Source organism: Cyprinodon variegatus, unplaced genomic scaffold (assembly GCF_000732505.1).
Source record: "Cyprinodon variegatus isolate N-32 unplaced genomic scaffold, C_variegatus-1.0 Scaffold212, whole genome shotgun sequence".
NCBI lineage: Eukaryota > Metazoa > Chordata > Actinopteri > Cyprinodontiformes > Cyprinodontidae > Cyprinodon > Cyprinodon variegatus.
In genome coordinates, this window is record NW_015150665.1 from 632,414 (window position 1) to 655,084 (window position 22,671).

Consider the following 22,671-nt stretch of genomic DNA (forward strand, 5'->3'; position numbering starts at 1 on the left):
AAATTTTGTAGAGATTTATTTAGCTGTTATTTTGCATTGTCGTATTTCATTACCCATTGAATATATGTACTTATATGATCATTGTTTATATGTGATTGTATTACGTAAAAAAAGAGGAGTTTATTTTCAGGGTTTTGACATTACAATTGGGTGCCAATACATGTGTAGGTCACTCTGTGTTTCATGAAGACAGTAAAGGAGAAACGCATGAATCATACCTCTCAGAATAGGTGAAGGGGGTGTACTCTTGTTCTTTTGAATAAAAGCGAGCAATCCACTGATGTGTGAAAGAGAAGCTGCAATTTGTCCTCGTTCACCATCCCTGCGTAGGATATCAAATGCACACAAAAATGGTACCAGTGCACAAATATAACCACACATAAGCAAACAGTAAACCAGAATCAACTACTTTGCCCCGAGAGGGGAACAGCACTCCAATATTCTCGTCCCATTTGTCTCAATCGCCTGCTGTCTCGTCGGTCAGTCTTAGGGGCCTCAATGGGAATACAGAATAGAGTGGAGCTTTTTACACTTACTCAGTCTCACTGTGTTCAGTGTCTCAGTGACCTTTGTGACCTTGCTCCATGAACTAGATACAACACATCATTTACTGCACTTCAGCAACACATGCCTTTGGAAAATTCATCCAAACCACCAAACAAGAAGAGCCTTTGCTGATACATGCACAGTGTGTGCTAGATTCATCTTTTATTGAACAGGTTCTGCACTTCTGTAGCTCTTTCAGCTAATAACTCAGATCCTCATTCAATGAGACACGGAAGCATTTAAACCAGTTTTGGTTTTCAGGTTTAGGTACAAATAATGATACCTGTGATGCAAAGGGAATTTATGCAGTGTCGAATTCAGTTTAACATCTTGCCTCAAATTATCCTGTATTTATTGTGGGCTCTGACTTTCGCAGTGGAAAGCAGTTCATGCTGACCATTATCGACCCATTAATTGGAAAGTGGCCCATTGTAGTGAAAGGGCTGGGCGATATGGTCAGACAGGAAGAGATGGAGGCTGAAGATCGGCCAGAACTCTTAATTGGCAGGAAAGAGGTTTCCATGAAGTGGTCTAATGTGTTTTTTATTGGCTTGTGTGCAGTGAGTTGCTTGCTTCTTTAGGTAAAGGCATGTTTTTTTTTCTGTGTTAAGAAGAATTGCAGGTGGGAAAAAACATTTTTCTTGAGACTTTGTATCTTGATTTGTTCATGACTACAAAGGAATATAAATCACCAAAATCAAAATGTATTAATAATGCCCAATCACGTGAGTCATGAGAAAAGCATGCCCAGGGTTGGTTGCATGGTCAGAGAAAGTACAGATGGGGCACATTACTTTTATTCAAGATTTCCATCTTCCATTTTCTTTTTCTCTGATTTAAAATTATTTCATTACTTTTAAAAAAGAACACTTTTCAGCTGCTCTTATCCTGTCATTGCCAAATAATTTCAAACTTCCTTCTTCTTTTGCTTTATGGTCAGATTCCAGCCTTTGATATATTCCGTGGGCGCTTTCTTTTAATATTGAAGGCTGAAGTGGAATAAAGTGTTGAGGTAGAGATAAAGGTGTTTGCAAAAGCATGGAAGGTCAGAGAACTGAGGTGGCCTGTCTGACCTTCACACACACTTTTTTCATACTGAGCCACTGCAAGGCACAGATGACATTGAAATACTCTATCGACCGTGAGTCAAGCTGTGCATGTGAAAAAGCCTGGCACAACGACGCATTACTCACCAAACATGACATTTCGCCGCTATGAATTTCAGACAGAGTTGTGCACAACATAGTGTAATTATTTGTGTTGCTGTGATGAATGCAGCCACAAGAGCATGAAAGCAGTTTCTCTTTAAGACATTTGCTTCAGTCATTCCTACCAATAAACAACAGGAAATTTATTAATCTCTTGCAATAATCGGAACATAAAATATACTGTTAAACATTTCATTTTTTTTTTTTTTATTACAAAATACCTTTTGTTATTGGTCTATTTTTTTTTTCAAATGCCAGTAGGCACACTGCAGTTTTTCTGACCTTTTAACTCCTAAACATGATTAAAATTCCCAATACACTGTGGTTTGATATAATTACTAAGCAAGTAAGACTGGGAGAAAGATAGAGTGCCTTATTGCCGAAGTGATTGATCCATTCTGTAAGGTGGTGCTGCATACAGTCCAGAGGATTACGCATTTGTGCCATTTATGCAGGGAGCCTTATACAGGTATTGAAATATAATACTACACTTTGTCACACATGTCAAAATGTTTCGTAATGTTACAGTAAAGCACATGTACTTTTTTTCCCCCCCGCAGCCTGAAAATGAATTTGACTGAACTTTTTAGGTTTGTTAGCAATGCATAAAAGAATCCTGTTTCCTAATTACTAATATATATATATATATATATATATTAAAAAAAAAAATTATACAGTGGTTTCCACTTTTATCAGTTTGAACAACAACATATGCAACTATAAACAGAATGGTAATGTGCAGCTATCATACTGTTCAAGAAGGAGATGGGTTATGTGTTGCAAAATGTGCATATCAAGTAGAAAGGAAAATCTGGGTAAAAAGAAACCCTGAATTTAAAAGCCATAAATTCAAGCAGCGAGGGACCTTAATTATTAGACATGATCACAATGTGATTAAAGTTTTCAGTCATTATGGCTATCAATGAATTGAGGAAAAAGTTGGACCTGAGAACACCATTCCAATTGTGAAGCATGGAAGTGGTAGCATTATGTAATGATTGTAGTCAGTTCTTCACAAAATGCATGATATTAAGAATCAATGACATCACAAATTAGAATATCAGCTTAGACGTATAAATCTAAGCAAAAGTGGGTTTTCCAAATAAACATTTACCCCATGCATATCACCAAATTAGAGATTGGCCTGTGGGGTTCAAAGTCAGGGATTTGTACAGGATATCACAAAGATCTGGGGTCTGATTTATCAAGCTTGCATTGGGATAAAATGAGACCTGAAACCTTTGTATGTCACTTTCCCTGCAAAGGTTGTGATCTGTCAGAAACAAACTTGGCATGGAAATGTGAGGTCCTTCAAACAAAATCTGACCCATGTATTCAAACATTATGGAGAAAGGGAGAAAACTGCAACAAAGATGGAGAGGTGGAGAACCTAAGCCAGATTTAGTCTTCTCTGATGTTTCATATCAGTTTATTTAAGTGCAACTCATGCTCGCACTAGTTACGCACAGCTCAAATCCTTAATCAAGCACATGCAACACGTAAATGTTTGCTCACCATCACATTCATCTCCCTGATGATCAACAATATGATCAGTACAATCATTTAAGCATTTGTGAGGCAATCACACCGAATGCTCTTAGCATTTTACACCCGTGACACCCATGTGTAATATTGAGCGTAGGATGCTGCTCTGCTGGACTTGGAAAATGGGAGATTTAGGATTCTCTTGCCTCATGGTAATAACTGGTTTATCAGCTGATCAGACTTTATAGACCATAGACCTTTTCAGCAGGAGGTCAGTGTGCACTACTTCAATGTCTTAAAACAACAGAAGGGTAGCTGGCTGCACAGCTCTAAAAGAATGAAAATAAATATTGATAATTAGTATTCTGTTGTACATAAAATTTCATATACATTTAAAAAACTGTAGTTATATATTCATTTTTTATTATGAGTGTTAAATAAACATGGCTTCAGGCCACATTTTAATAAAGATCAAATAAAACCTGCTCATCTATAGTTAGATTGGGAGTATCTAAATATTATATGCTGATGTAACTGATCCTTTTTTTTTTTGTTCACAAAAAAATCTTAAAACTAGCTTGGTGGCCAGTTTAACCAGATTTCAGGCTTTCTTTATGTTTTATTTTAATAATTAAATGCAGCTGTTAACCAGGGGTTTCACTCAGCTATTACCTACTCAAACGGTCGGACAAGTGTTTAACACTTGATTCTCTACTTGAACCGACTTTTAGAAAGAAAATACCTTATCCATAAAACTGAGGCATTACAGCCAGCCCATTGCTGAATGCTGCATTAGATGTCCTTTTATATATGATCAGTCCCTATCAGACTCTGTCATTCATTATACTTTCTTTTATTTGTCTCCCCTCTACCGTGGCAACCATACACATTGATCTGGATATCCACCTCACTCACCACCACATCTATGTTAGCCTTAGTTTTTTTTTTACTTTACCTGTGGTTACTATTAGTAACCATGAAATAACATTGATCAGATACTCTGACATTTTATGCGTTGCTTTGCATGGACCGGTTATTGCTGAATGTCAGCCGTGTAGAGGCCTGAACATTCTGTGGAGCCTCGTGCACACACTTATACGCATCAGTATGATTTATTGAGGAAATTGTTTTTTTTTTGTGCATGTACATTGTTTGAAAAATCTGAAATCTTCTTGCATATGCCATTTTCATATTTTATCATAGATCCCACACACTCTTTGATAAATGAGACCCCTAAACTCAATCAATAGAGACTTTTTGGACAGAACTGGCAACCTTGCTGTTATACCAGTTCTGTCAAGAAGAATGCGTGAGAATTTTCGGACAATTATTATTAGAAGGATCTTAAAGGCTTGTTTCAAGTTTGTAAGTTGTATTTTATTTAAGCTTTCATTAATCAATCTTAGACAAAGCCTCTTCTGCATGATCCAACAATAAACACATTAGTTCTCAATGCTCTGATTTACTGGTTTAAGGGAACAATGTGCAGGGTTTTGAATTTAGCGATTTAGCAGTTTCCAATTGGAACAATTAAGGCTCAACAGACATTCTTATTCTTGTGCAGTTTGTACTGTAAATTAGCTAATAGATGTCTAGCCAACGGCTCAACACAGCAATTGCAGAGATTTCTGTTTTCATCAAGACAATTGTCCTTGGAGTCATTGATTATCTGATGTCTGCCAGACCTGATTTTTAACTGTGTGGTTTATTCTCCAATGGCTAATTAGCTTGTTTCATATGGTTAGTGAAATGTTCAAACCTTGGCCAAGCATAGGGTACACTTTTATTTCCTTTAGACTAATCTGTCCTGCACCTCACAGTTCTGCATAATTAATCATATGTCGCTAGAAATTCTTGTTGTACAACAGGAAAGGTTTCTGTTTATAACACTGTATATTCTCTTCTCACTGTTTCACAGACCGACAATTTCCCCACTGAGCCTAATTATATGGGTAGCAGACAACAGTTTGTTCAAAGGTAAGACCTGGTGTCTATTAGTAATCACTACTTTTTAGATCTCTGTTTTCAATTCACTCCCTGTTACTAGAAATGACTAGAGTATTAATTTGGCAATTACATCTAAAAGCGTTTATATTGATGTTTACTTGTCTGTTTTTTTTTTTCTTTAGTAGTTCAACATTCAAAGACCCAGAGCGAGCCAGCCTCAGAGACAGCGGCCATGGTGACAGCGACCAGGCTGACAGCGACCAGGACACCAACAAAGGCTCCTGCTGTGATATGTCTGCAAAAGAAGCTCTCAAGCTGAAGGCTGCAGGTGTGAAACCCCCACCCCTGGAGCAAGGTGAGCCTCCCTGGCACATCTAAGCAGACGGGACAAAAAAAGAGCCAGAAAACTGTGACCAAACACAAACTTTTTTTGTCATTGTCCGAACACACGTAGTAGGAAACTCCATTGTGCTACCTTACCTTTCTTTGTTCTCTGCTCTTTTCTCATTTAATGTCGATTCAGTGAACATGGTCTGGAGGGTGTGACTGTGTGTGCATGCTACCCACAGCTCAGTTTATCAAAGCAGACAAGCCCATTATGTTTTTATAAGCTCAACTACTTCAACCTCTCCTTTTAGTCCCCTTGCTCTCAGCGCCCATCTCTAAAACTTTGATAATGGAACATGGAAAATGACTTAGAGAACAGCAGGCGATGTAGCCTTCTATTTGGTGATTAAATATGAATAATTATTCCAAGCACTGTTGGTCGGACAGATTACACCTGACATGTGTAGAACAATAACTTCCCAGATATGAGTTGTTACAGTCGCCCCCTGCAACATCACATGATTAGTGCATTGTCTCAGGGAGGCAAGAAATGTAAGATATACATGGAGTAGGTAAAAAAGAGGAAATGTAAAAGGAGATATATTGTGATTCTAGCAGCTTTAACCGGAGATTTGCTCTGTTGCGCACCATTACCTGCTTAACATAATGGAAGTTGCAGGAAAACACAAATTTACTGAAACATCTACACTGAAAAGTTTGTATCTTGCTGACATGATCATGAAGAATGGTCTTGTGTACTGAACATGGATTCTCCATAATGGTGCTATTAATCCAGGGAACAGAAGGGCTGCTTTACTCCGTACGGAAGGACAATGAAAATTTGTGCAACACTCTGTGCTGCAATATGCGGGTCTGACGAGATAGCATTTTTTTCCCTTTCATTGGTTTTTAGATTTTAAAAAAAAGCCACACATGTTGGCAAGAGAAATTGGCCAATTAAAAAGCTCCATATGTTTCTCATTTTGAAAATGTTCTCATTTAATTGTCCATAAGGGACTAAAATGATCACATTTATACACATAAAAGCACATGACAAAAGTATGACATTGTTTTTAGGTTTTTGATAGTTGTCTGTGCCCTGGTAGGTGCAACTTTTAAATACGGTAAGCTCCCTTTGTGTGAGGTCCTTTAGCAGTACAAGTTAGGTCCTGAACAACAAATCCCACTCACACACACGTTTACTCACACTCAAGCTGGGTAACTTGGTGAAAGGGTGTAATCTGTAAGTTCCCCCCCCTTCCTCCTTGAAACCCGCTCCATTTCTTCCTGTCTACTTGTTTGGGGAAATCTCCTGATGGGAGATTAGACAGTTAACTGACAGCAGCTGGCTGTGTTTTGTCAATAACAGAGGGGTTTAGCTAAGGTTTAGCGGAGGCATTCAAGGTGCATCTTTTTTTTTTTGTAGAGAAATTGCACAATGGGCTTTTTGTTATGGGCAAGCATTGAAGTTCAGGAAGAGTAGTTAACACTTAGAACATCAAGAGATTAAAATGTTTCATGCACTGGTTATGTTTTATTGAAGTTAACTTGTGATAACCTTGGAGGTTTGAAATAATAGACTTCATACATATGTACATGAAGCATTCTCCTGTTTATTTACTCAAAAGGTAATGGGTTAAAGAAGCTTCACACGGTTCAATATCCCAGTTTTTTTCCTGTACATCTAAGCACTTAGCGTACAGTTCATAGGTCTTTCTTCTCTACCCACCACTACAACCTTCCCTCTATCCCATCTTAAGACCTCTGTTTTACACTAAGCATAGCCCTCCCAATTACTCTGTAGCTCTCTTTACTTTCCTGCCAGAACACTGTGGCCTCTTTTACTGCTTCAGTATAAACAGAACTCCAAGTGCACAGAGCATGTAGTTCAAGTCCCAATCAATCCCCACCTCAGTTTCCGTTCTTAGCCTGAAAGAAGCCAAGTTTTCTCTTTTTTGACCCTACTTTTGAAACCCTCTTTAGGATTTTTTTTCTCCTAATATTCTTCCTCCTACAAACTTTCTGGATGTGTGTTGTCCTGCAGTAAAAAAGGTTTAGTTCAACAAACTCCCTCCCTTATAGAATGCGGTTTAGCATAGTTTCCATCTACACTACATAATCTGGCTATCTTAGCACCACAGCTCAGTCTCAAATTGATTAATTAGTCGCACAAAATTAGTAGCAATGTATTAATTAAGCTTAAGTATATCAAAGGCATTTTTTGCCAGTTTTAAACAGAGATTAATTGCTCCAACGTGCCTGCAGCCGACATTAATACGGTCTTGTCTGGCTCTGCCGGAGAGGCTGGCAGCACATCGCTCGCCTCTGTGGAGATGACTGCCACAGTTGCTATCATGAACAGACACGCGGCAGTGGTGTTGGGAGATGTAACCCACTGATAGGGCTGTCCAAGCAAATGGAGCGGGAGCAAGAAGGACGGCGGGGGATGGCAATGGGGGATGGACCACGGAGAGGAATGGACACTGTTTGAGTGTACCACCTGACCTATCTAATTATCTGCGACTGGATTATGATAATCATACCGCCTCCTGTTTTGTTTCAGAAATGGGAGGGATTAGTGGGACTGGGGTGGTAGTGTGGGGGGATAATGTGAAACTACAAGGACAGTGCGGATGCTGTGAGAAGACAGCATGATTTGTGTTCCTATGACAGCACTGTGAAAGGTGATGAAATGGAATTTCTCAGGTATTTTTGGCTTTATCCACCCGCACATTTTCCACCAGCATATAAATCTGATGATTAAGGGAAATACCAAGACTGGTCAGTTATTTTCACCGATGCAAGTCCTCCCTCAAATGTATATAAACACAAATATGTAGCTGGTATGTAGACAAGTAGTTTGAAATTATATTACAAATATTTAACCTAACAAAACTTTAAATTATCCTCATTTAAACACATTAGACAAAGATTTTTGTGTTCTTTTTGTTTTTGTTTTTTACAACAAATACTTATCAATAACTGTAACTGAAAGATTTATGCATTTTATCTTACATAGATCCTGTAGGCTGTGTTTCTTATGTTTTCTTTTGAATCAGTGATGTAATACGAAGGGTGAATTCCATGTTGTAAGAACAACACAAAACGTAGTGCTTACAATATTTCATAGAAATGTGCTTCTGTGGGTGATGTTTGAATGTCCATTCATCCCTTTACACAATTGTGTTTCTAATTTCAAAAGTAGCGTTTTCAGCTGTCTGTGGCAGCGCGGTGCAACAGGCACACCAGAATATTTAGTGTTAAATAGAATTTCATTGCAGTGGAATTTCCAGACCTCATTGTGTAGCTTGATTGTTTCCAAACTCCAAAAAAATTATTAACTTTGCATACAGTCCTTTGTAAAATGATAATTCATTTTGTTTCATATATATTTTTAAGTGTTTTCAAAGAAAAAGTAAAACATAATCATCGTAGTAAATAAAAGTAACCCTTTTTCACTTGAGACAATCATAATCATCAATTTCTAGTACTACAATAACTTTCCCTACTCCCCAGGATTCTTTTTTTTTTTTATTCAAAGCAATTAATTTTGCACTATAGGTGAACCTTTCATTTAAAATAAAATGCAGTTGCAAGATTAAGTGACTGGTCAGAAGTTAGATCAGATGCCCTTTTCAATCATGTAGCCATGGAAACTCTTTTTTACTTTGGCTTTCAGTAAACCTTTATCTGACTGTTGGAAAAGTGAATTCCATCAAACATCAGTCATACTTCATGGTCAGATAATGTATTCGTTGTATGAATGCTTTGAATTTAGATTTAAATGCATCCCAGTCTGTATTTTATAGCTTTCATTATTGACAAGCAGCATTTTAATAGAAATACTCCTCTCAGCAGAGTATGTAGAAGTCATTCACTTATATGTTTTATTTTTGTTGTATTTATGTTTAGAATTGTTTTAATAGAAAAAGAAAACACTTTCATTTGGGCTCAGCAGTCGTACTAACTCAAAGAAAATTGAGTGCACGTTTCACGTTGTTATTAGCTACATTAGGGAAGAATGTATTTGCATAAACATTGCCATTTGCTCCATTTGAGATGTGTCAATAATGGTTTAGGATGAATAAGTTCTTATCTTTCCAATTTATTTCATCTGTGTTCCCTTTTACGGATAAGCATAGTTAATAGTGAATGTTTCAGTACCATCATGAAAGAAAAGGGAAAGAGAAAAGAGAGAAGCAAGCTGAAAAGCGAGCGGGGAAAAAACGTTTTAGACTCTGCTCAAGTGAATTCTGAAAACAACAAATGAACAAAGCAACATGCAATCTGGCTGCTGAATGACAGGCTGCTTGAAGACGCACATCTTCTGAAACACTTCCAGTAAGCTTTGAATCCAAAGTGGCATTGTGATCGAGCCATGGCACTGCCAGGATGTGACTCAGTCATATCATGCGGACAGGGAGGCTGACTTTTTGACATTTACTCATCTGATGAAAATTTGAAAAGCAACAGTTCCCTTTCTTGTGAGGGTCCCGAAAGTGATGGCTCACGACACAATAAAATACACAGTTCTCATTCCTTATTGCCATTTTAACAGCCATCATATTTTTATGCTTTAATATCGGAGATTATATTAAAGCTTTTCCATTATTTTCTGGCCTTCTTTCTAAAGCAACCCCTGTCACAGAAACCTTAAAGATGGATATTTGAAGTACTTTATGCAACTTTTTTGCTGATAATACCAATTAATCTTCCAGTTGCGCAAGATGCAGGTATCTGTCAAGTCCTGGAAATTGAAATAAATCTACAGCTATCATAGGATCACTGTAGTGCTTAATTGTCCTGGTCCCAGGGTAGAGGGGACCGGTACCAGCCCCTCGTATCTACTTAATGTTGAAAAAAATTGTTTTGCTTGACATTTTAGTCACATCAAATGCTTCCCAATCTCTCTATGCACTGGTATTCTATGCCCCATGCATTGCATTGAGGCGCTTATTATTATTGTCGCTAGTAAACTGACTCTGTCTTTGTATAGTACTCTTTTTCCGTCTACTTTAATGGGACCGGAACTAACTGTAGGACGCACCAACACTATATATATATATATATATATATATATATATATATATATATATATATATATATATATATATAGTGTGAGTCCCTCCATCCCTTCTAACTGGTAGAAAGGGGGGATGCTAGTTATTCCAGAAATAAAGGCAGATGTTCTATTTCATGGCCTTAGGCCTCCTTTAATGTCGTAGGGAAGCGGCTGTTCCAACTGTTGAATTCCGAATTCTCGAGTGGTGCCCGACTTTACATGATTGAATAAAGTGAATGTGATTGGTAATTTATTGTTGTGGCGGAATGTCCGCAAGCAAGTTTAGTTGTGGCTGGTGTGAAGTATCTTGCTAACCTCTTAGCAACTTAGTGCTAGTAGGTGCCCAATGGGAAATTACATTGAGACCAAGTAGCACTTAGGAACGACAATGTCAAGGAAGGCTAGGAACAGGAAACATGCAAGAGGAGGAGAGTTTTATGTCAGAGGTCGTGGATGAGTGTCCTCCATCAAATCTTTTTCTATTTAGAGGAGGAATTTAAAGGTGACGAAGTTGTTGTGGAAGAGGACGTCAGGGCGGCAGAAGCTTGGTTTGGTGTAGAAGGCTTCCAGCCGTACATGTTTGAGCCCTTGCCCCGCAACGCTGCCAGTTCTGTTGGCTCTATGCCTGCTGAAGACGCAGACGACCATCCCTGTGAACAATGGGACATAACCCAATGGGAAAGTAAATGATTCTTATTTTTTATTTTAACCGTGGCGTATATTAGCTGCGACATATGAATCAAGATGGTATGACAGAAAAAATTTGATCAACTGGTTAAATTTAGGTATACAAGCTGACGTATAACTAACTGGCCTGCATAAAATAACAAAAAAAAAGGAATTTAAAAAAACAATGTTTTTTTTTTTTTATAGAAATGTTCTGACTTTGGGACAATATCATCTGATAAAGAGTAAATTTATATACATGTTTAAGCCAGAATGATTTGACATTTAAATATGACTTCCCTATGATTTTAAATAAGGACAGAGATAGAGATACTTTATTTGCTTTGATTATTTCAATTCCAGAAATTCCTTTGTGTTTAAGTTTGGAATGAAGTCACCATGCCTAAGGTTTGTTTACATTTAGAACCCATTAAATCCCTCTTGAAATAGCCCGTTATTTTTGACACAAAAAAACACTAGCAACTACCAGACACATTATGAATTTAAGGTAACGATCAATAAAATTAGCCTTCCTGTTTAATGAACAGCTAGAGTGTAATGCCACAAAGAAAAAAATGATGTTTGTTTTCTGTATTGCAATGAGAGCATTGTTTATTTATGCTGGTTTTAATACTAAAATAACAGTTCCACAGGTTAATGGACAAACAGCTGCTAAGAGATAGGCTTCATTTGAGAGCACTGTAATTAGTCAGCTTACAAATATTGCTCCAAACAGGTAGCATATGGAGGAGTCATGGTTTCATGTGATGCCATCGTGTCCGTCTGTTTAAACATGATTAATTTAGGCCATGGGGGTGTGTTTACACCCGTTGTTGCAACCAGATATGAAAGTACGTCATTCCACCGAGCCTTTTCATTTAAGCATGACTCTGTGCATTCCAGAGCTCCTCTTTGCCTGTTGGCATTTTTCATCACAAATCGTTAATGTAAAAATTTGGATCATTTTTAGTATCTCCATAATGAAGTGTTCGTTGTGATTTAACATCAAGCCACTAAAGGCTGTTTCTAAAATTTAGCAGTATGGCCTTGGGGAGTAGATTAGCAAAACAAGCATCATCCAAAAACAACAGGCAGACGCTTGTGCTTCTTCTAACTGTTTGTGTAAGCCATTGGGTAGGAGGGGATTTGTCTCTGAGACTTTCATCTCTTCCTGTCCCTCATCTACTCGGTTTTCCGTGGCCTGTCCCTGGCCGGCCCGATAGCTTGATTCATTACACCCTCACCAACTTACTTTTCCTGGTGGGGAATATAAAAGCCATCAACAGTCTGCAGTTCTCCAGGATGCATCACTCAAAGTCAAATAAGATTTGTGAGTGTTTTTGTGCCCATACACATGTGCCGGATCACCCCTATTCTTAGAGGATCTGGTGGTATCGCACAGCAGTGAGACGATTTGTGGCTAAGCTATTGAAATCCTGTGGAAAGCCTAAAATCTTATAGGGTGAAGGAAGAGGAACTATCACAGTCTGAGGATTTCTTCCCTCTCATTACGGAAGATTTTAAAGGATTAGTCTATTTTCTTTACCGCACAAAGTTTTATTAAATCCTGTTGTCATGATTGTTGTTTATAAAGGGTTATGTCCATTCGTTTGTCCTTCCGCTCATGCTTGTGGGAATTATTTTAGGCAAAGATGGCTGTTGGGTGTGATATCCACCTCTAAATCTCAACCCGGCTGCATAGCGGATCACCCGCAATCCTCATTCAGCCAGTGTAACCTATCTCCAACCCTCTGGTGCTGGAGAGGATTGATGAATATCTCTGCCTCTAACCACTTAGGCAGTAAATCTGTGACATTATCCCTTTACTCTGTTGCCGCAGCAAATAATTACAGCATGTTTATGGAAGCAGTGAGTGAGAACACCTCTTATTTCTTCCTAAGTGCCCTCATAACCTCTCTACACAGCAGGGTTTGACTTTTTTACATTTAAAAGTCTGCCTAATATGCCTCTAAGAAGGCTTTTTACCTGCATCTGAACCCAGAGCTGCTGACCCTAAATGCTAAATCAGACTAAACCCAGAAATGGTCAAGTACTATTTGAAGTGTCTCATATTATATGGAAAAAAAGAAAATACAAATCCAGCAGAACACAATACAAATGCTATTTAAAGCTTACTGAAAAATTTATGTCTGCTAAGCATGAGGATTAGTGCGGAGTATTTGAGATTTAAAGGTAATCACTCTTTATACATATTGTTAAAGCCTCCATACACTGTCAGGACCAGTAAAGCTCCAGTAATATTCTTCAGTCATTTATTTATTTGCTTGTTAATTTTTTTTCTCTCAGCAGTCATGACTCTCACTACTTAAGCACTAATAAACAAGCATCCCAATGCTGTTTGCAAGCTACTGCTCTGTCTTCATTGTTCTTATGTCAGGCCTTACCCCATGCACAAATTTGCATGTGCTTGTTTTAATGCCTCGCTTGCACACAGTAGTGCATAGAAAGTGAGGCACGGTGGTTTCATTAGTTTTCATATTTGATGTTTACAGTTTATACATGCTGGCTGACTTGTTTGCTGTAAACACACCAGTAACCCACATTATCATGCAGAGTACAATTCAGCTCTGCTGAGATGACTGGAAAAAAAAAAAAAAAAAAAAAAAAAAAAATCTTCCAAACTTGTTTCTACAAAGATACAAATTCTCCCTACGGAGCGGTACGAGAGCAAATCCAATGTGTTTATCAGTTCCATGATCATGATAGACATGTTTATGTTCCCAGTTGTTCCGTTTGTAATCATATGATCAACAGCCTCATAGATTGGGTGTCTGTGCTGTAAATGAAATTAATTAATACTGTGTAGCTGAGCCCCATGGCAATGCAGACTTTGTTTTGTTTTTTACTCCTATTTTTCCAGGAATTAATCTCTTGTTGCAAAGCCTTATTAATTTTGTGAATCCAGCTTAGACAATTGAGCTGTTATCACACTTTAAGATGAAAATATTTAAATATAGAGGCTACAGCAACTCAGTGGGTGTAAATGTTTTGCGGCAGTTTCTCACTCTACTAGTATTTCTGTAAACCAGAAAGAAAAAGTCAGTTGAACAATCAAAATCAGTGCTATGCCTAGTTAAACTTGCTTTCATGATTTCGACTGCATTAAAGCAGTTTTGTTTGATTTTAGTAAGCTTTAAAGTTTACACCAATCCAGTTTTTTATCCATTCCAATACCAATATGTTTTTTCTCCCACAATGTTTACATTTGATCACTGCTGCATTTTAAGAAATGCAAATGTCATGAGAGCTGTACAATACTTTGGCCGAGCTTGTTAGCTGATATCTGGTACTGATCTGATTCTCTCACATCTTGAAAGCCTTTGCCTTGACATAAACATTGTTTAACACAGGTTTAAATTTGCCGGGTTGTAACTCCAATATCAAATTGTCGTTATCCGATCCTTCTAATTAGTCAAAATCAGCACCAGGATCAGATCCTGAAATCTCTGTTTTTTGTTTACAAGTAATCCTACACAAAATCAGGAAAAAAATTGGATTTAGGGCCAAGCTGTACTGCCATCCAATATTGTGATGGCTATATTGATTATTCCTAATACAGATTTAACCATTCCTTGTTTTTGATCATATCTGAAAGCTTTAACATCTGAGCCTCCGCTCTCGATTGGTACAAGCAGGATGTGGGGGATAAAAAACAGGAAGAAATAATATTGTATAATAGCATTAACAATAATCAGATGTAAATTCAATAAAATGTAACATTTAGGCATGTTAGAATAACATTTATCTCTATAATTCAACAAAAATCACTAAAAAAGATGTGATGTGAAATGGTTAATGCACATGGGTACAAAATGTTTTACCTACCAAATAGAAGCAGTGTATGAGAAAATAGCATTGCATAGGTACAGAATGAGTGTTGTAAATCGTGAAGAGCATGTAAATTTGTTGTCACAGGAGTACATGTGTATGTAGTGGAGAGCAGCAGTGGAATTGTTCCAGTGTCTGCTCTCAGTGGGTGAAACATGTTGTCCTGCACAGCAGTAGGGAGGATACTACAGAGCAGATTATAATGATACAGAACATCGTCACTCCCTGGATCGGAGCCACTCTGCAGCCATCTGTCCTCTGTCCATGCACAGCCGGGCATTTCTGCATTTGTATATGTGTGTGTATGTGTGTGTGACAAGTAATTCTAGACATTACTCAAACTGTTTTACATATGCTTTGAAAGCCTCTTTTACTTGCTCCCTATCATTGTTAAGCTACTTGATCATTCTCATTTCTCTCAGCACTCTTTAACCTACAGCAACGTTTATTTACTATATTTGCATTTTTTAGGAAACTGATTATTCTTTTCTAAAAACAAGACTCATGTTTTGAGTTTCTAAAAACTCCATTATATTAGATTGAATTAATGAATCACTAAAGCTGGTGCAATAAATTAGAGCACTGATTATAATTTAAAGACATGTTATCACTAGTAGTACACCTGTTCTGTGACCCATCAGATTCTTTGATCTGCAGTAAGACCTTAGGGGACTGTTAAGTGTTAGGTATATACTGAATTCTTAAGTTGATATATTATATTCCCTGCTTTTCTTTTAATTATAAAATAATTAATACAAAAGTACTTTTTTAGCATAGATTATTTTTTAGTACAAAAAATAATCTATACAAAAGTGTATAAAAAAAAGCTTCTGTCGTTTCCAAAAAGATAATGTGTATAAATGACAGGGACAATAATAAAGTCACAGAACATGTAATAAATGTAATAAAGCCAGCTTACAGCACGGGAATTATTATGACTTAGATAATAAAATTTAAGAGAAAAGGGTCACAATATACTTCGATCACACAGTCACAAAAATACCGAGTGGGAAATAATGTTTTATTCACTCTCTCTCTACCTCTTACCATATACATAAACATATACATGTATTTGTTCATGTAAACATATATGTATACATGCATGTATACATACTGTATATGCAATATGTTTTCCGATGAACCAGTTTTCTAGGTTAAGATTTCTAATATTTCTAATAGTATTTCTTTCTTCTCTTCTATTAACATGATAAAAGTGGCACAAAGATAACAAATGTTGAACATCATGTTAATTATGATTAATCCATTATTATAAAATAATAATCAACTCATATGCTAATTGAATAGAATTGAATTGAAAATGTGCACAGCCTCTAAAAATGCCATCTGCTGAAGAAATCACCAACCATCAGCAGCAATTAAGACAAAACTCAACAAAAAATACAACAATTTTTAATGCATATGAAATGCACTGCAAACTATGTTTGTCTACATTCCATATTTATTTTTTAGAAAAGTTAATTGACTAAAAGTTTTCAATCAATTAATTGAAAAATAGGCAATAGATTAAACATTACAAAAATAAATCAATACCTACAGCCCTACACACTGGATGTAAAACCAACAGCCTAACATAGACAACTTATTTCCAATGCCTAAAACAGGTCATCTGAGTTTGCAGATTACTGAATAGAAACATTTTTTTCTTCGAAGTGTAAATCTAGACCCAGTTTAGAGGTCCCATCTGTTAATAGCCTGCTTAATTAACTAGCTTTATATGGATTTGTTGGAGCAGCCACATGCTGATTGCTATAGTTCTACTTACCATATTATGTGCTGAGTTCCTCCCATATTGAATTCCTTAACGTTATTAATTACAATAGTAAAAATGACAGATTGCCTGATCAATTTTGTGCAGTCAGCTACAAAGTGGGGAAATTGTTCAGCTTTGATTATGTGAAAATGAACTGCCAGCTGCAAATTTCCCGAGACAATGAATTCAGCACAACTTCAATCACTAAAATGCAATTGGAAGGCCCCTCCGTCTGCCCTGTTTCCATGTCTTATGCGGGTGAATATTTGTGATGCCCTGTGGCATTGTTTCTCTGTATTATACTGCATCAGGAACCAGAGAGACAAATGGCCCCAGCCTGTCCAAGGCATCAGGACTTCTTGTCAGTTCAACCATAACTAGTAATGTCCTTTCATCCACTGCCTGCAGTGCAGTAGATAATGGAGTTTTTGAAAAAAAGGAGATGCTAAAACAAAGAGGGGGCTTGTGCTTTATTGGATGACAGTGGATGGGATGATCAGAGATGTCAAAGAAGAAAAATCTAAGTATTTCATGAAGCAGAGAGACTGAGATTTACAAATATGAAATGCATATAGCACTACAAGAGGGATTTAAAGGAAAAGTCCCTTCAGTAAGGAATAACTCATAGGTCATTATATATATATACCTAAAACTAATATGTTCGCAGTGATTTCATAAATTTAGCAGTAATCAGTAAAAAAATAAAAACTATAATCTTCTTGGGATCACTGAGTCTGGGAACGGCCTTTTTTGCCTAAATATAGTAACACCTCAATCCTGACATCTTCCGGAAGTGACATCACGGTGTGGTAAGCCTAGCGCCTTTCTCCCCGCTTTACAAGCAAAATCAGTGGAAACTTCTAGACACGCCAGCAATCAACAACAATTATTTAAGATTTTAAGAGGACCTCACCATTGAAATTTGCAAGAGCTATAGTTAAACTGACAATGCCCACGTGCATGGCAGTTGGATGTTGTAGTACATCGGGTAAAAATGAAAAAAAAAAATTAATTTCACCTTTTGAGTTTATCATCCACCACGGGTTTGTCGTTGGATTGCCAACTTGAAGAGGGAGGATTTGTCATCGAACTTCTGGCCAGAGAAAAAAAAAAACGTAATTAATCCGTTACTCTCTGCTTCGCATAGCGCACTGGTCGTCCCCATCATTGATAATAATGCGTTGTGACAAACACCAGATACAGCACTGGCAATTGCTCAACAGCCGATACCGCACCGTGACGTCACAAACCGGTAGGTGGAAGTAGTGCTCTTTGACAAACATGGATGTCTCCGGTAAAGCACATTCAAATGAAATTACTCCTAATTAGAAAAACTCATCATTTATTGACAAGTATGTAATAATTTCCTACTTAAAATGCTTTCAGTAGTTTGTATACTGAATGTGACCGGACTTTTCCTTTAAATTATGATATCTGAAGAAAAGGGTTAGAAGATGCCACAAACCGCTCATGGATGTATGGATGGATGAAGATTTAACGGAACAGCAGGCTAGCTCCCTTGGAGATGGCTTAGTTCTACATGGCACCTGGCCCCCTTCTATATAATGATGGCTCCAATCCAAATTAAATAAACACACATCCTGGTGTGACATCCTTTAACCTTATCCTTGTCTGTGTTATACCTGTATGAATAGTGAAAAAGACTGTTAGAAAGTCAGAATGACATAGTACAGATTAAATTCGGTATCGTAACACAAACCAGTCCATGTCAACTTAATAAATTTCAATTAATATATCTGTGGCACCAAAGCTTTGCTACACTGACAGAGATTGAGAGCATGTACATGTGAGTATGCAAGTATGGTGACTAGGAGTGTTTTTCCCCGATAACCTCAGTTTGTTACTTTTTGATCCTGCTAAATTAAGATAACGGGCTTGGTTAATTAAACTGTCACATGGCAATACCTTGAGGAATTGCAAGGCCAACACAGCTTTAATTGGGTGGCTGCTATTGTCCCTGTGTTGCCTCCCTTATGTGATGATCAACCCCACACAGGGGAAAAAAAAAACCTTTTATTGTGCTGGTAAAGGGTAGAAGAGCTTAAGAATGATTTATATAATATAAAAAACAGTGAGGCAGTTCAGGTTAATCACTTACTTAAACATGAAGAAAAGAGATTCAATCTAAATACATTGCAATCACCCAAAACATTATTATTCCAGCAGTTTCTCCATGAAGCAGTAACACCATATCAGACCCAACATAATGTTTTATTGCTTTCTTAGTTTTGCATTAATTAGAGTGTGATTTTCTGTACATTGCATTTGCTTCTGTGTTGAATTTGTTGATAGGGCCTGCAAAGCCCCAGAGACGATGTCTGGAAGCTTAGGATGCATCTGTAATTATCAGCAGCCAGTTAACAGCTAGCTTCACAGTGTCACCCCAAAACAAAACGAAAATCTATTATTTAGATTTGGAGGGTTTATAGTGTTAACAAGTGGGAGCGAGGAATCAATTCACGGTACTCATGGGTGTTTTCACCTACATAGATAACTGTAAAGTAAATGCATAAACGGACTGCATAGTTTATATGCAGGTTTTGTGTGACCGCTTTGATCAATCTGATCCCAGGGGGTTGATCCAGTTATATCACTTTTTTTTTTTTAAAATGAACCTTAGATAGTCTTGATTTTAAGTATTCTGAAATAAAATCTTGTAATATTTCTGTTGATGACAAGAGTCATCCTACTGATCGAACTTTCCTTCAGGGGTAAGCACCTCTGACGTTGTCAGGATTTTTATAGCATTTTACCAGTTTGGTTGACTGCCTAATGCCTTTTCCGCTGCGATGTTTTGAAAACCATTGTCCGTCCGTTCCTGAAGGTGATCAAAATCTGCCGTGATTAACAAGTGGGAAGTCTGGGTAATGGTCCCCCCCGTGCTGCCTCTTATCCCCTCCCTTGTGCGGATCAAAGAGGATGAAGTTTTGAGCCTAGGGATAATCTAGTCCCTTAGATTGTGATAATGCTGCTCAGGGTGATCATGTGGATGAGAGCGGGTCTGGGTGTGCTCACAGTAGTGTTTTTTTGTTTTTTTTTGTCATTTTTATCCTCTTGAGGTACTTATCAGTGTGCTGTTGCTCAAAAGAGAAATTGCAGACAATAGCAGAGTGAAGCGGGGAATTAGTACATGTAGGTAAATGAACACACACTCCTGCTGAAGCTGTATCCAGGCAACTATATTAGAAATAATAACATTTTGCATTAATGACAGATGATTGCTTTTTTCTGTTTTCAGGTTACAAATGATTACATATACCCATTTCTAAGCATGGGTTCAGATATTTTGGTAGACTGTATAATGTAATAATTAGGTCGCACACAAAATACAGACACAAAGATATACCTTACAAAAACAACAACAACAAAAAAACACCCAACAAAGTATTAATATAGAACCATATGTAAAACTGCAGATGGGTTGAAAAATAGTTTTTTGTGGTGTTGCCTGATGGTTCAGTCTGGCATAAATTTGTAATAAATGTTCTCTCCTTCCCTTTATGAAAATTTCCTTTAGATACCTTATTTTAAAAAAATCATGCTTTGCTTCCAGTGCTGCAACACTTTAGTAAGACTCAGGTCTGGCCTGTAACTTCAATTCTCATAACTCTCCCCTTTTGGTCTTTTTTTTGTGTCATTTCCCGGTGGATTTGCGGGTGTGTGGAGCATCATTATCCTGTTGAAAGGTCCAGTTCCAAGTTTGAACTTTGGCCAGATTGCCTCATATTATCTTCCAGAAACTCTTTGATATGATGCAGAATTCATAGTTGGATCACTGACTTCAAGCTGGCCTGTCCCGGGGGCAGTAAAAAAACCTCAAACCAGAATATTTCTTCCACGCTTTACGCTTAGTGTGAGGTTCTGCTCCTGAAAAGCCATCTGTGGCCTGCACTACTGTACATGTAGGTTGTTGTGGCCACATAGCCCTCATATTTCCTTTGTTCTCGGCAGGTCTTCTAAAGACTTTACTTATTCATTTATTATTCATTCATGTATTATAGGTATACAGCTCCACCATTGCTTTTTTAAAGATTATTTTCTAACTTTCTGTGCAATAATTCCAAGTTTATTTTCCCTTAGAAAGTCTCTTCTCTAAACTGATTCCTGCTAGGGCCTCCAGTCCATAATTTGGCAGCCATTTCAAAAGTGTGCCACTTGCCAATGATCTCTTTACTTGAAGATGATTTTTTTTTAATTGATTTTGAGGTCCTTTAAATCCCTAGACTGAATACAAACATCTGGGACATTTCTTCAAAGGCCGTCAAGAACTCCAGATATTGGCACGATGACACAACATACTTCAGCTCCAAAGAGAGCAATGTGTCCTACATGCCGGGGATTTATGGATTTATGAGTACGAAAAATCTCAGACGGCACTTATGTTAGAGTGTCAGCTTGGGAAATTATCAGCAAATTGTCTCCTTATAAAAATACACCAATCAGACTTTTCCTGGTACATGGCGATTTTCTTTAAGATCAGACTTAGAAGCTAGTTGTCATAAGAACTGTAACAGATAAAAGCAAAAGCTATCTGATGAAGGTTTAAAAATAAAACTTTTGAACACATAATAAAGTAATTACAAGGCAATCCTTATTATTGAATCATATTTTTTTTTAAGTTAAAGCAGGTGTATAAAAAAAAAAAAAAGTTATCACTCAGACCTATTCATGTGTAAAATGGTCCATTCCAATCTTCGGCAGAATGTTTTCCTGCATCTCTCTGCTTTGCATTTTGTACATCTTGATTAATTGAAAAAAAAATTGTATGAGAAGCAGTAAAAACATATATTTATAACGGATTTGGTTTTGTTTGTGTTCTTTTGTTTTTCTATTGCCCCGTTGAGTCGGTCTGTGAAATGACAGAGAGCTTAAGCTTTGCTCAATCTCATTTTGGTCTTAAGTTCCCTGTTGTTCCGCATGATCTCTTCCCACCCTGATCTGTGTCTGGTGTTGGTGTCCAGCTGTACTGTCAGCACGACAAGTGGTTCAGGGAACTCCTTCATTGCTCACTGACCAATCGCAAACACACCAGAGTGCTGTCAACGAGCATTTTCCACCCAGTGGTTTGCATTTGTGTGCACCTGTGGTTTCAACCCGGAGGGCAGGGGAGGCAAGAAGGGGGTGGCAGAATGGTGAAAAAGCAGGGCATTGGGGTGGAAAGGCAGTCAGAGTTGGGATTAGGCTATTCCTCTGTCTGTAAAGATTAAAGCCTAGGCGGAGGCTTTCCGCCCCCCGTCCACTTTTGTGGTGTTTTCTTCAAAATGCATCACAGGACAGCTGAGCCTTTACTGCTCCTATTTGCATATTTGTAATTTGCATCAAGTCATTGGAGCTTGGAGGCAACTTACGGTTGTGTGTGCATGTTTGCATGAAGGCATGCTTGTGCATGTGGGCATGTGCTTTGCAATTCGACAAGAGAAATCAAAATATTGTCCAAGCAATGGAATATGGAAAAAAGTGCACCACATCCATATATATTATAAACTACCTGAGTGTTTCAAGCGCTTTCTACTAGAAATTTAACAGGTGTTCAAAAAAGAAAATACTTTCCTGACATTTATAAAATGTATCATACTGCAGTAGAGAGTCTACACTATAGTTACCAGAAAAGATACTCACTCTGCACTGCAGTGCTTTGCTTGCCGAGTTGTGAATCTTATCAGGCAGAGTTGTGGGGGATTTTGTTGGTGTGTGTGTGTGTGTGTGCGTGTGTGTGTGTGTGTGTGTGTGTCCAGGCCCCTCTGGAGTCCATTAATCCCAAATCTAACAGACATACTGCAGAAGCAGCC

General features: G+C 37.6%; 1 protein-coding gene across 2 annotated transcripts in view; it reads left to right on the forward strand.

Moving 5' to 3' along the window:
• LOC107088294 (protocadherin-17-like) overlaps window positions 1-22,671 on the forward strand; it is a 67,283-nt gene that overhangs the window by 24,380 nt on the left and 20,232 nt on the right. The window contains exons 4-5 of one of the 2 annotated variants that reach the window (XM_015380379.1): window positions 5,158-5,216; window positions 5,372-5,541. In XM_015380379.1, coding sequence (XP_015235865.1) covers window positions 5,158-5,216; window positions 5,372-5,541 — 229 coding nt within the window. Of the gene's footprint in view, window positions 1-5,157; window positions 5,217-5,368; window positions 5,542-22,671 lie in introns of both variants that reach the window. The other variant, XM_015380378.1, reaches the window with a different exon arrangement.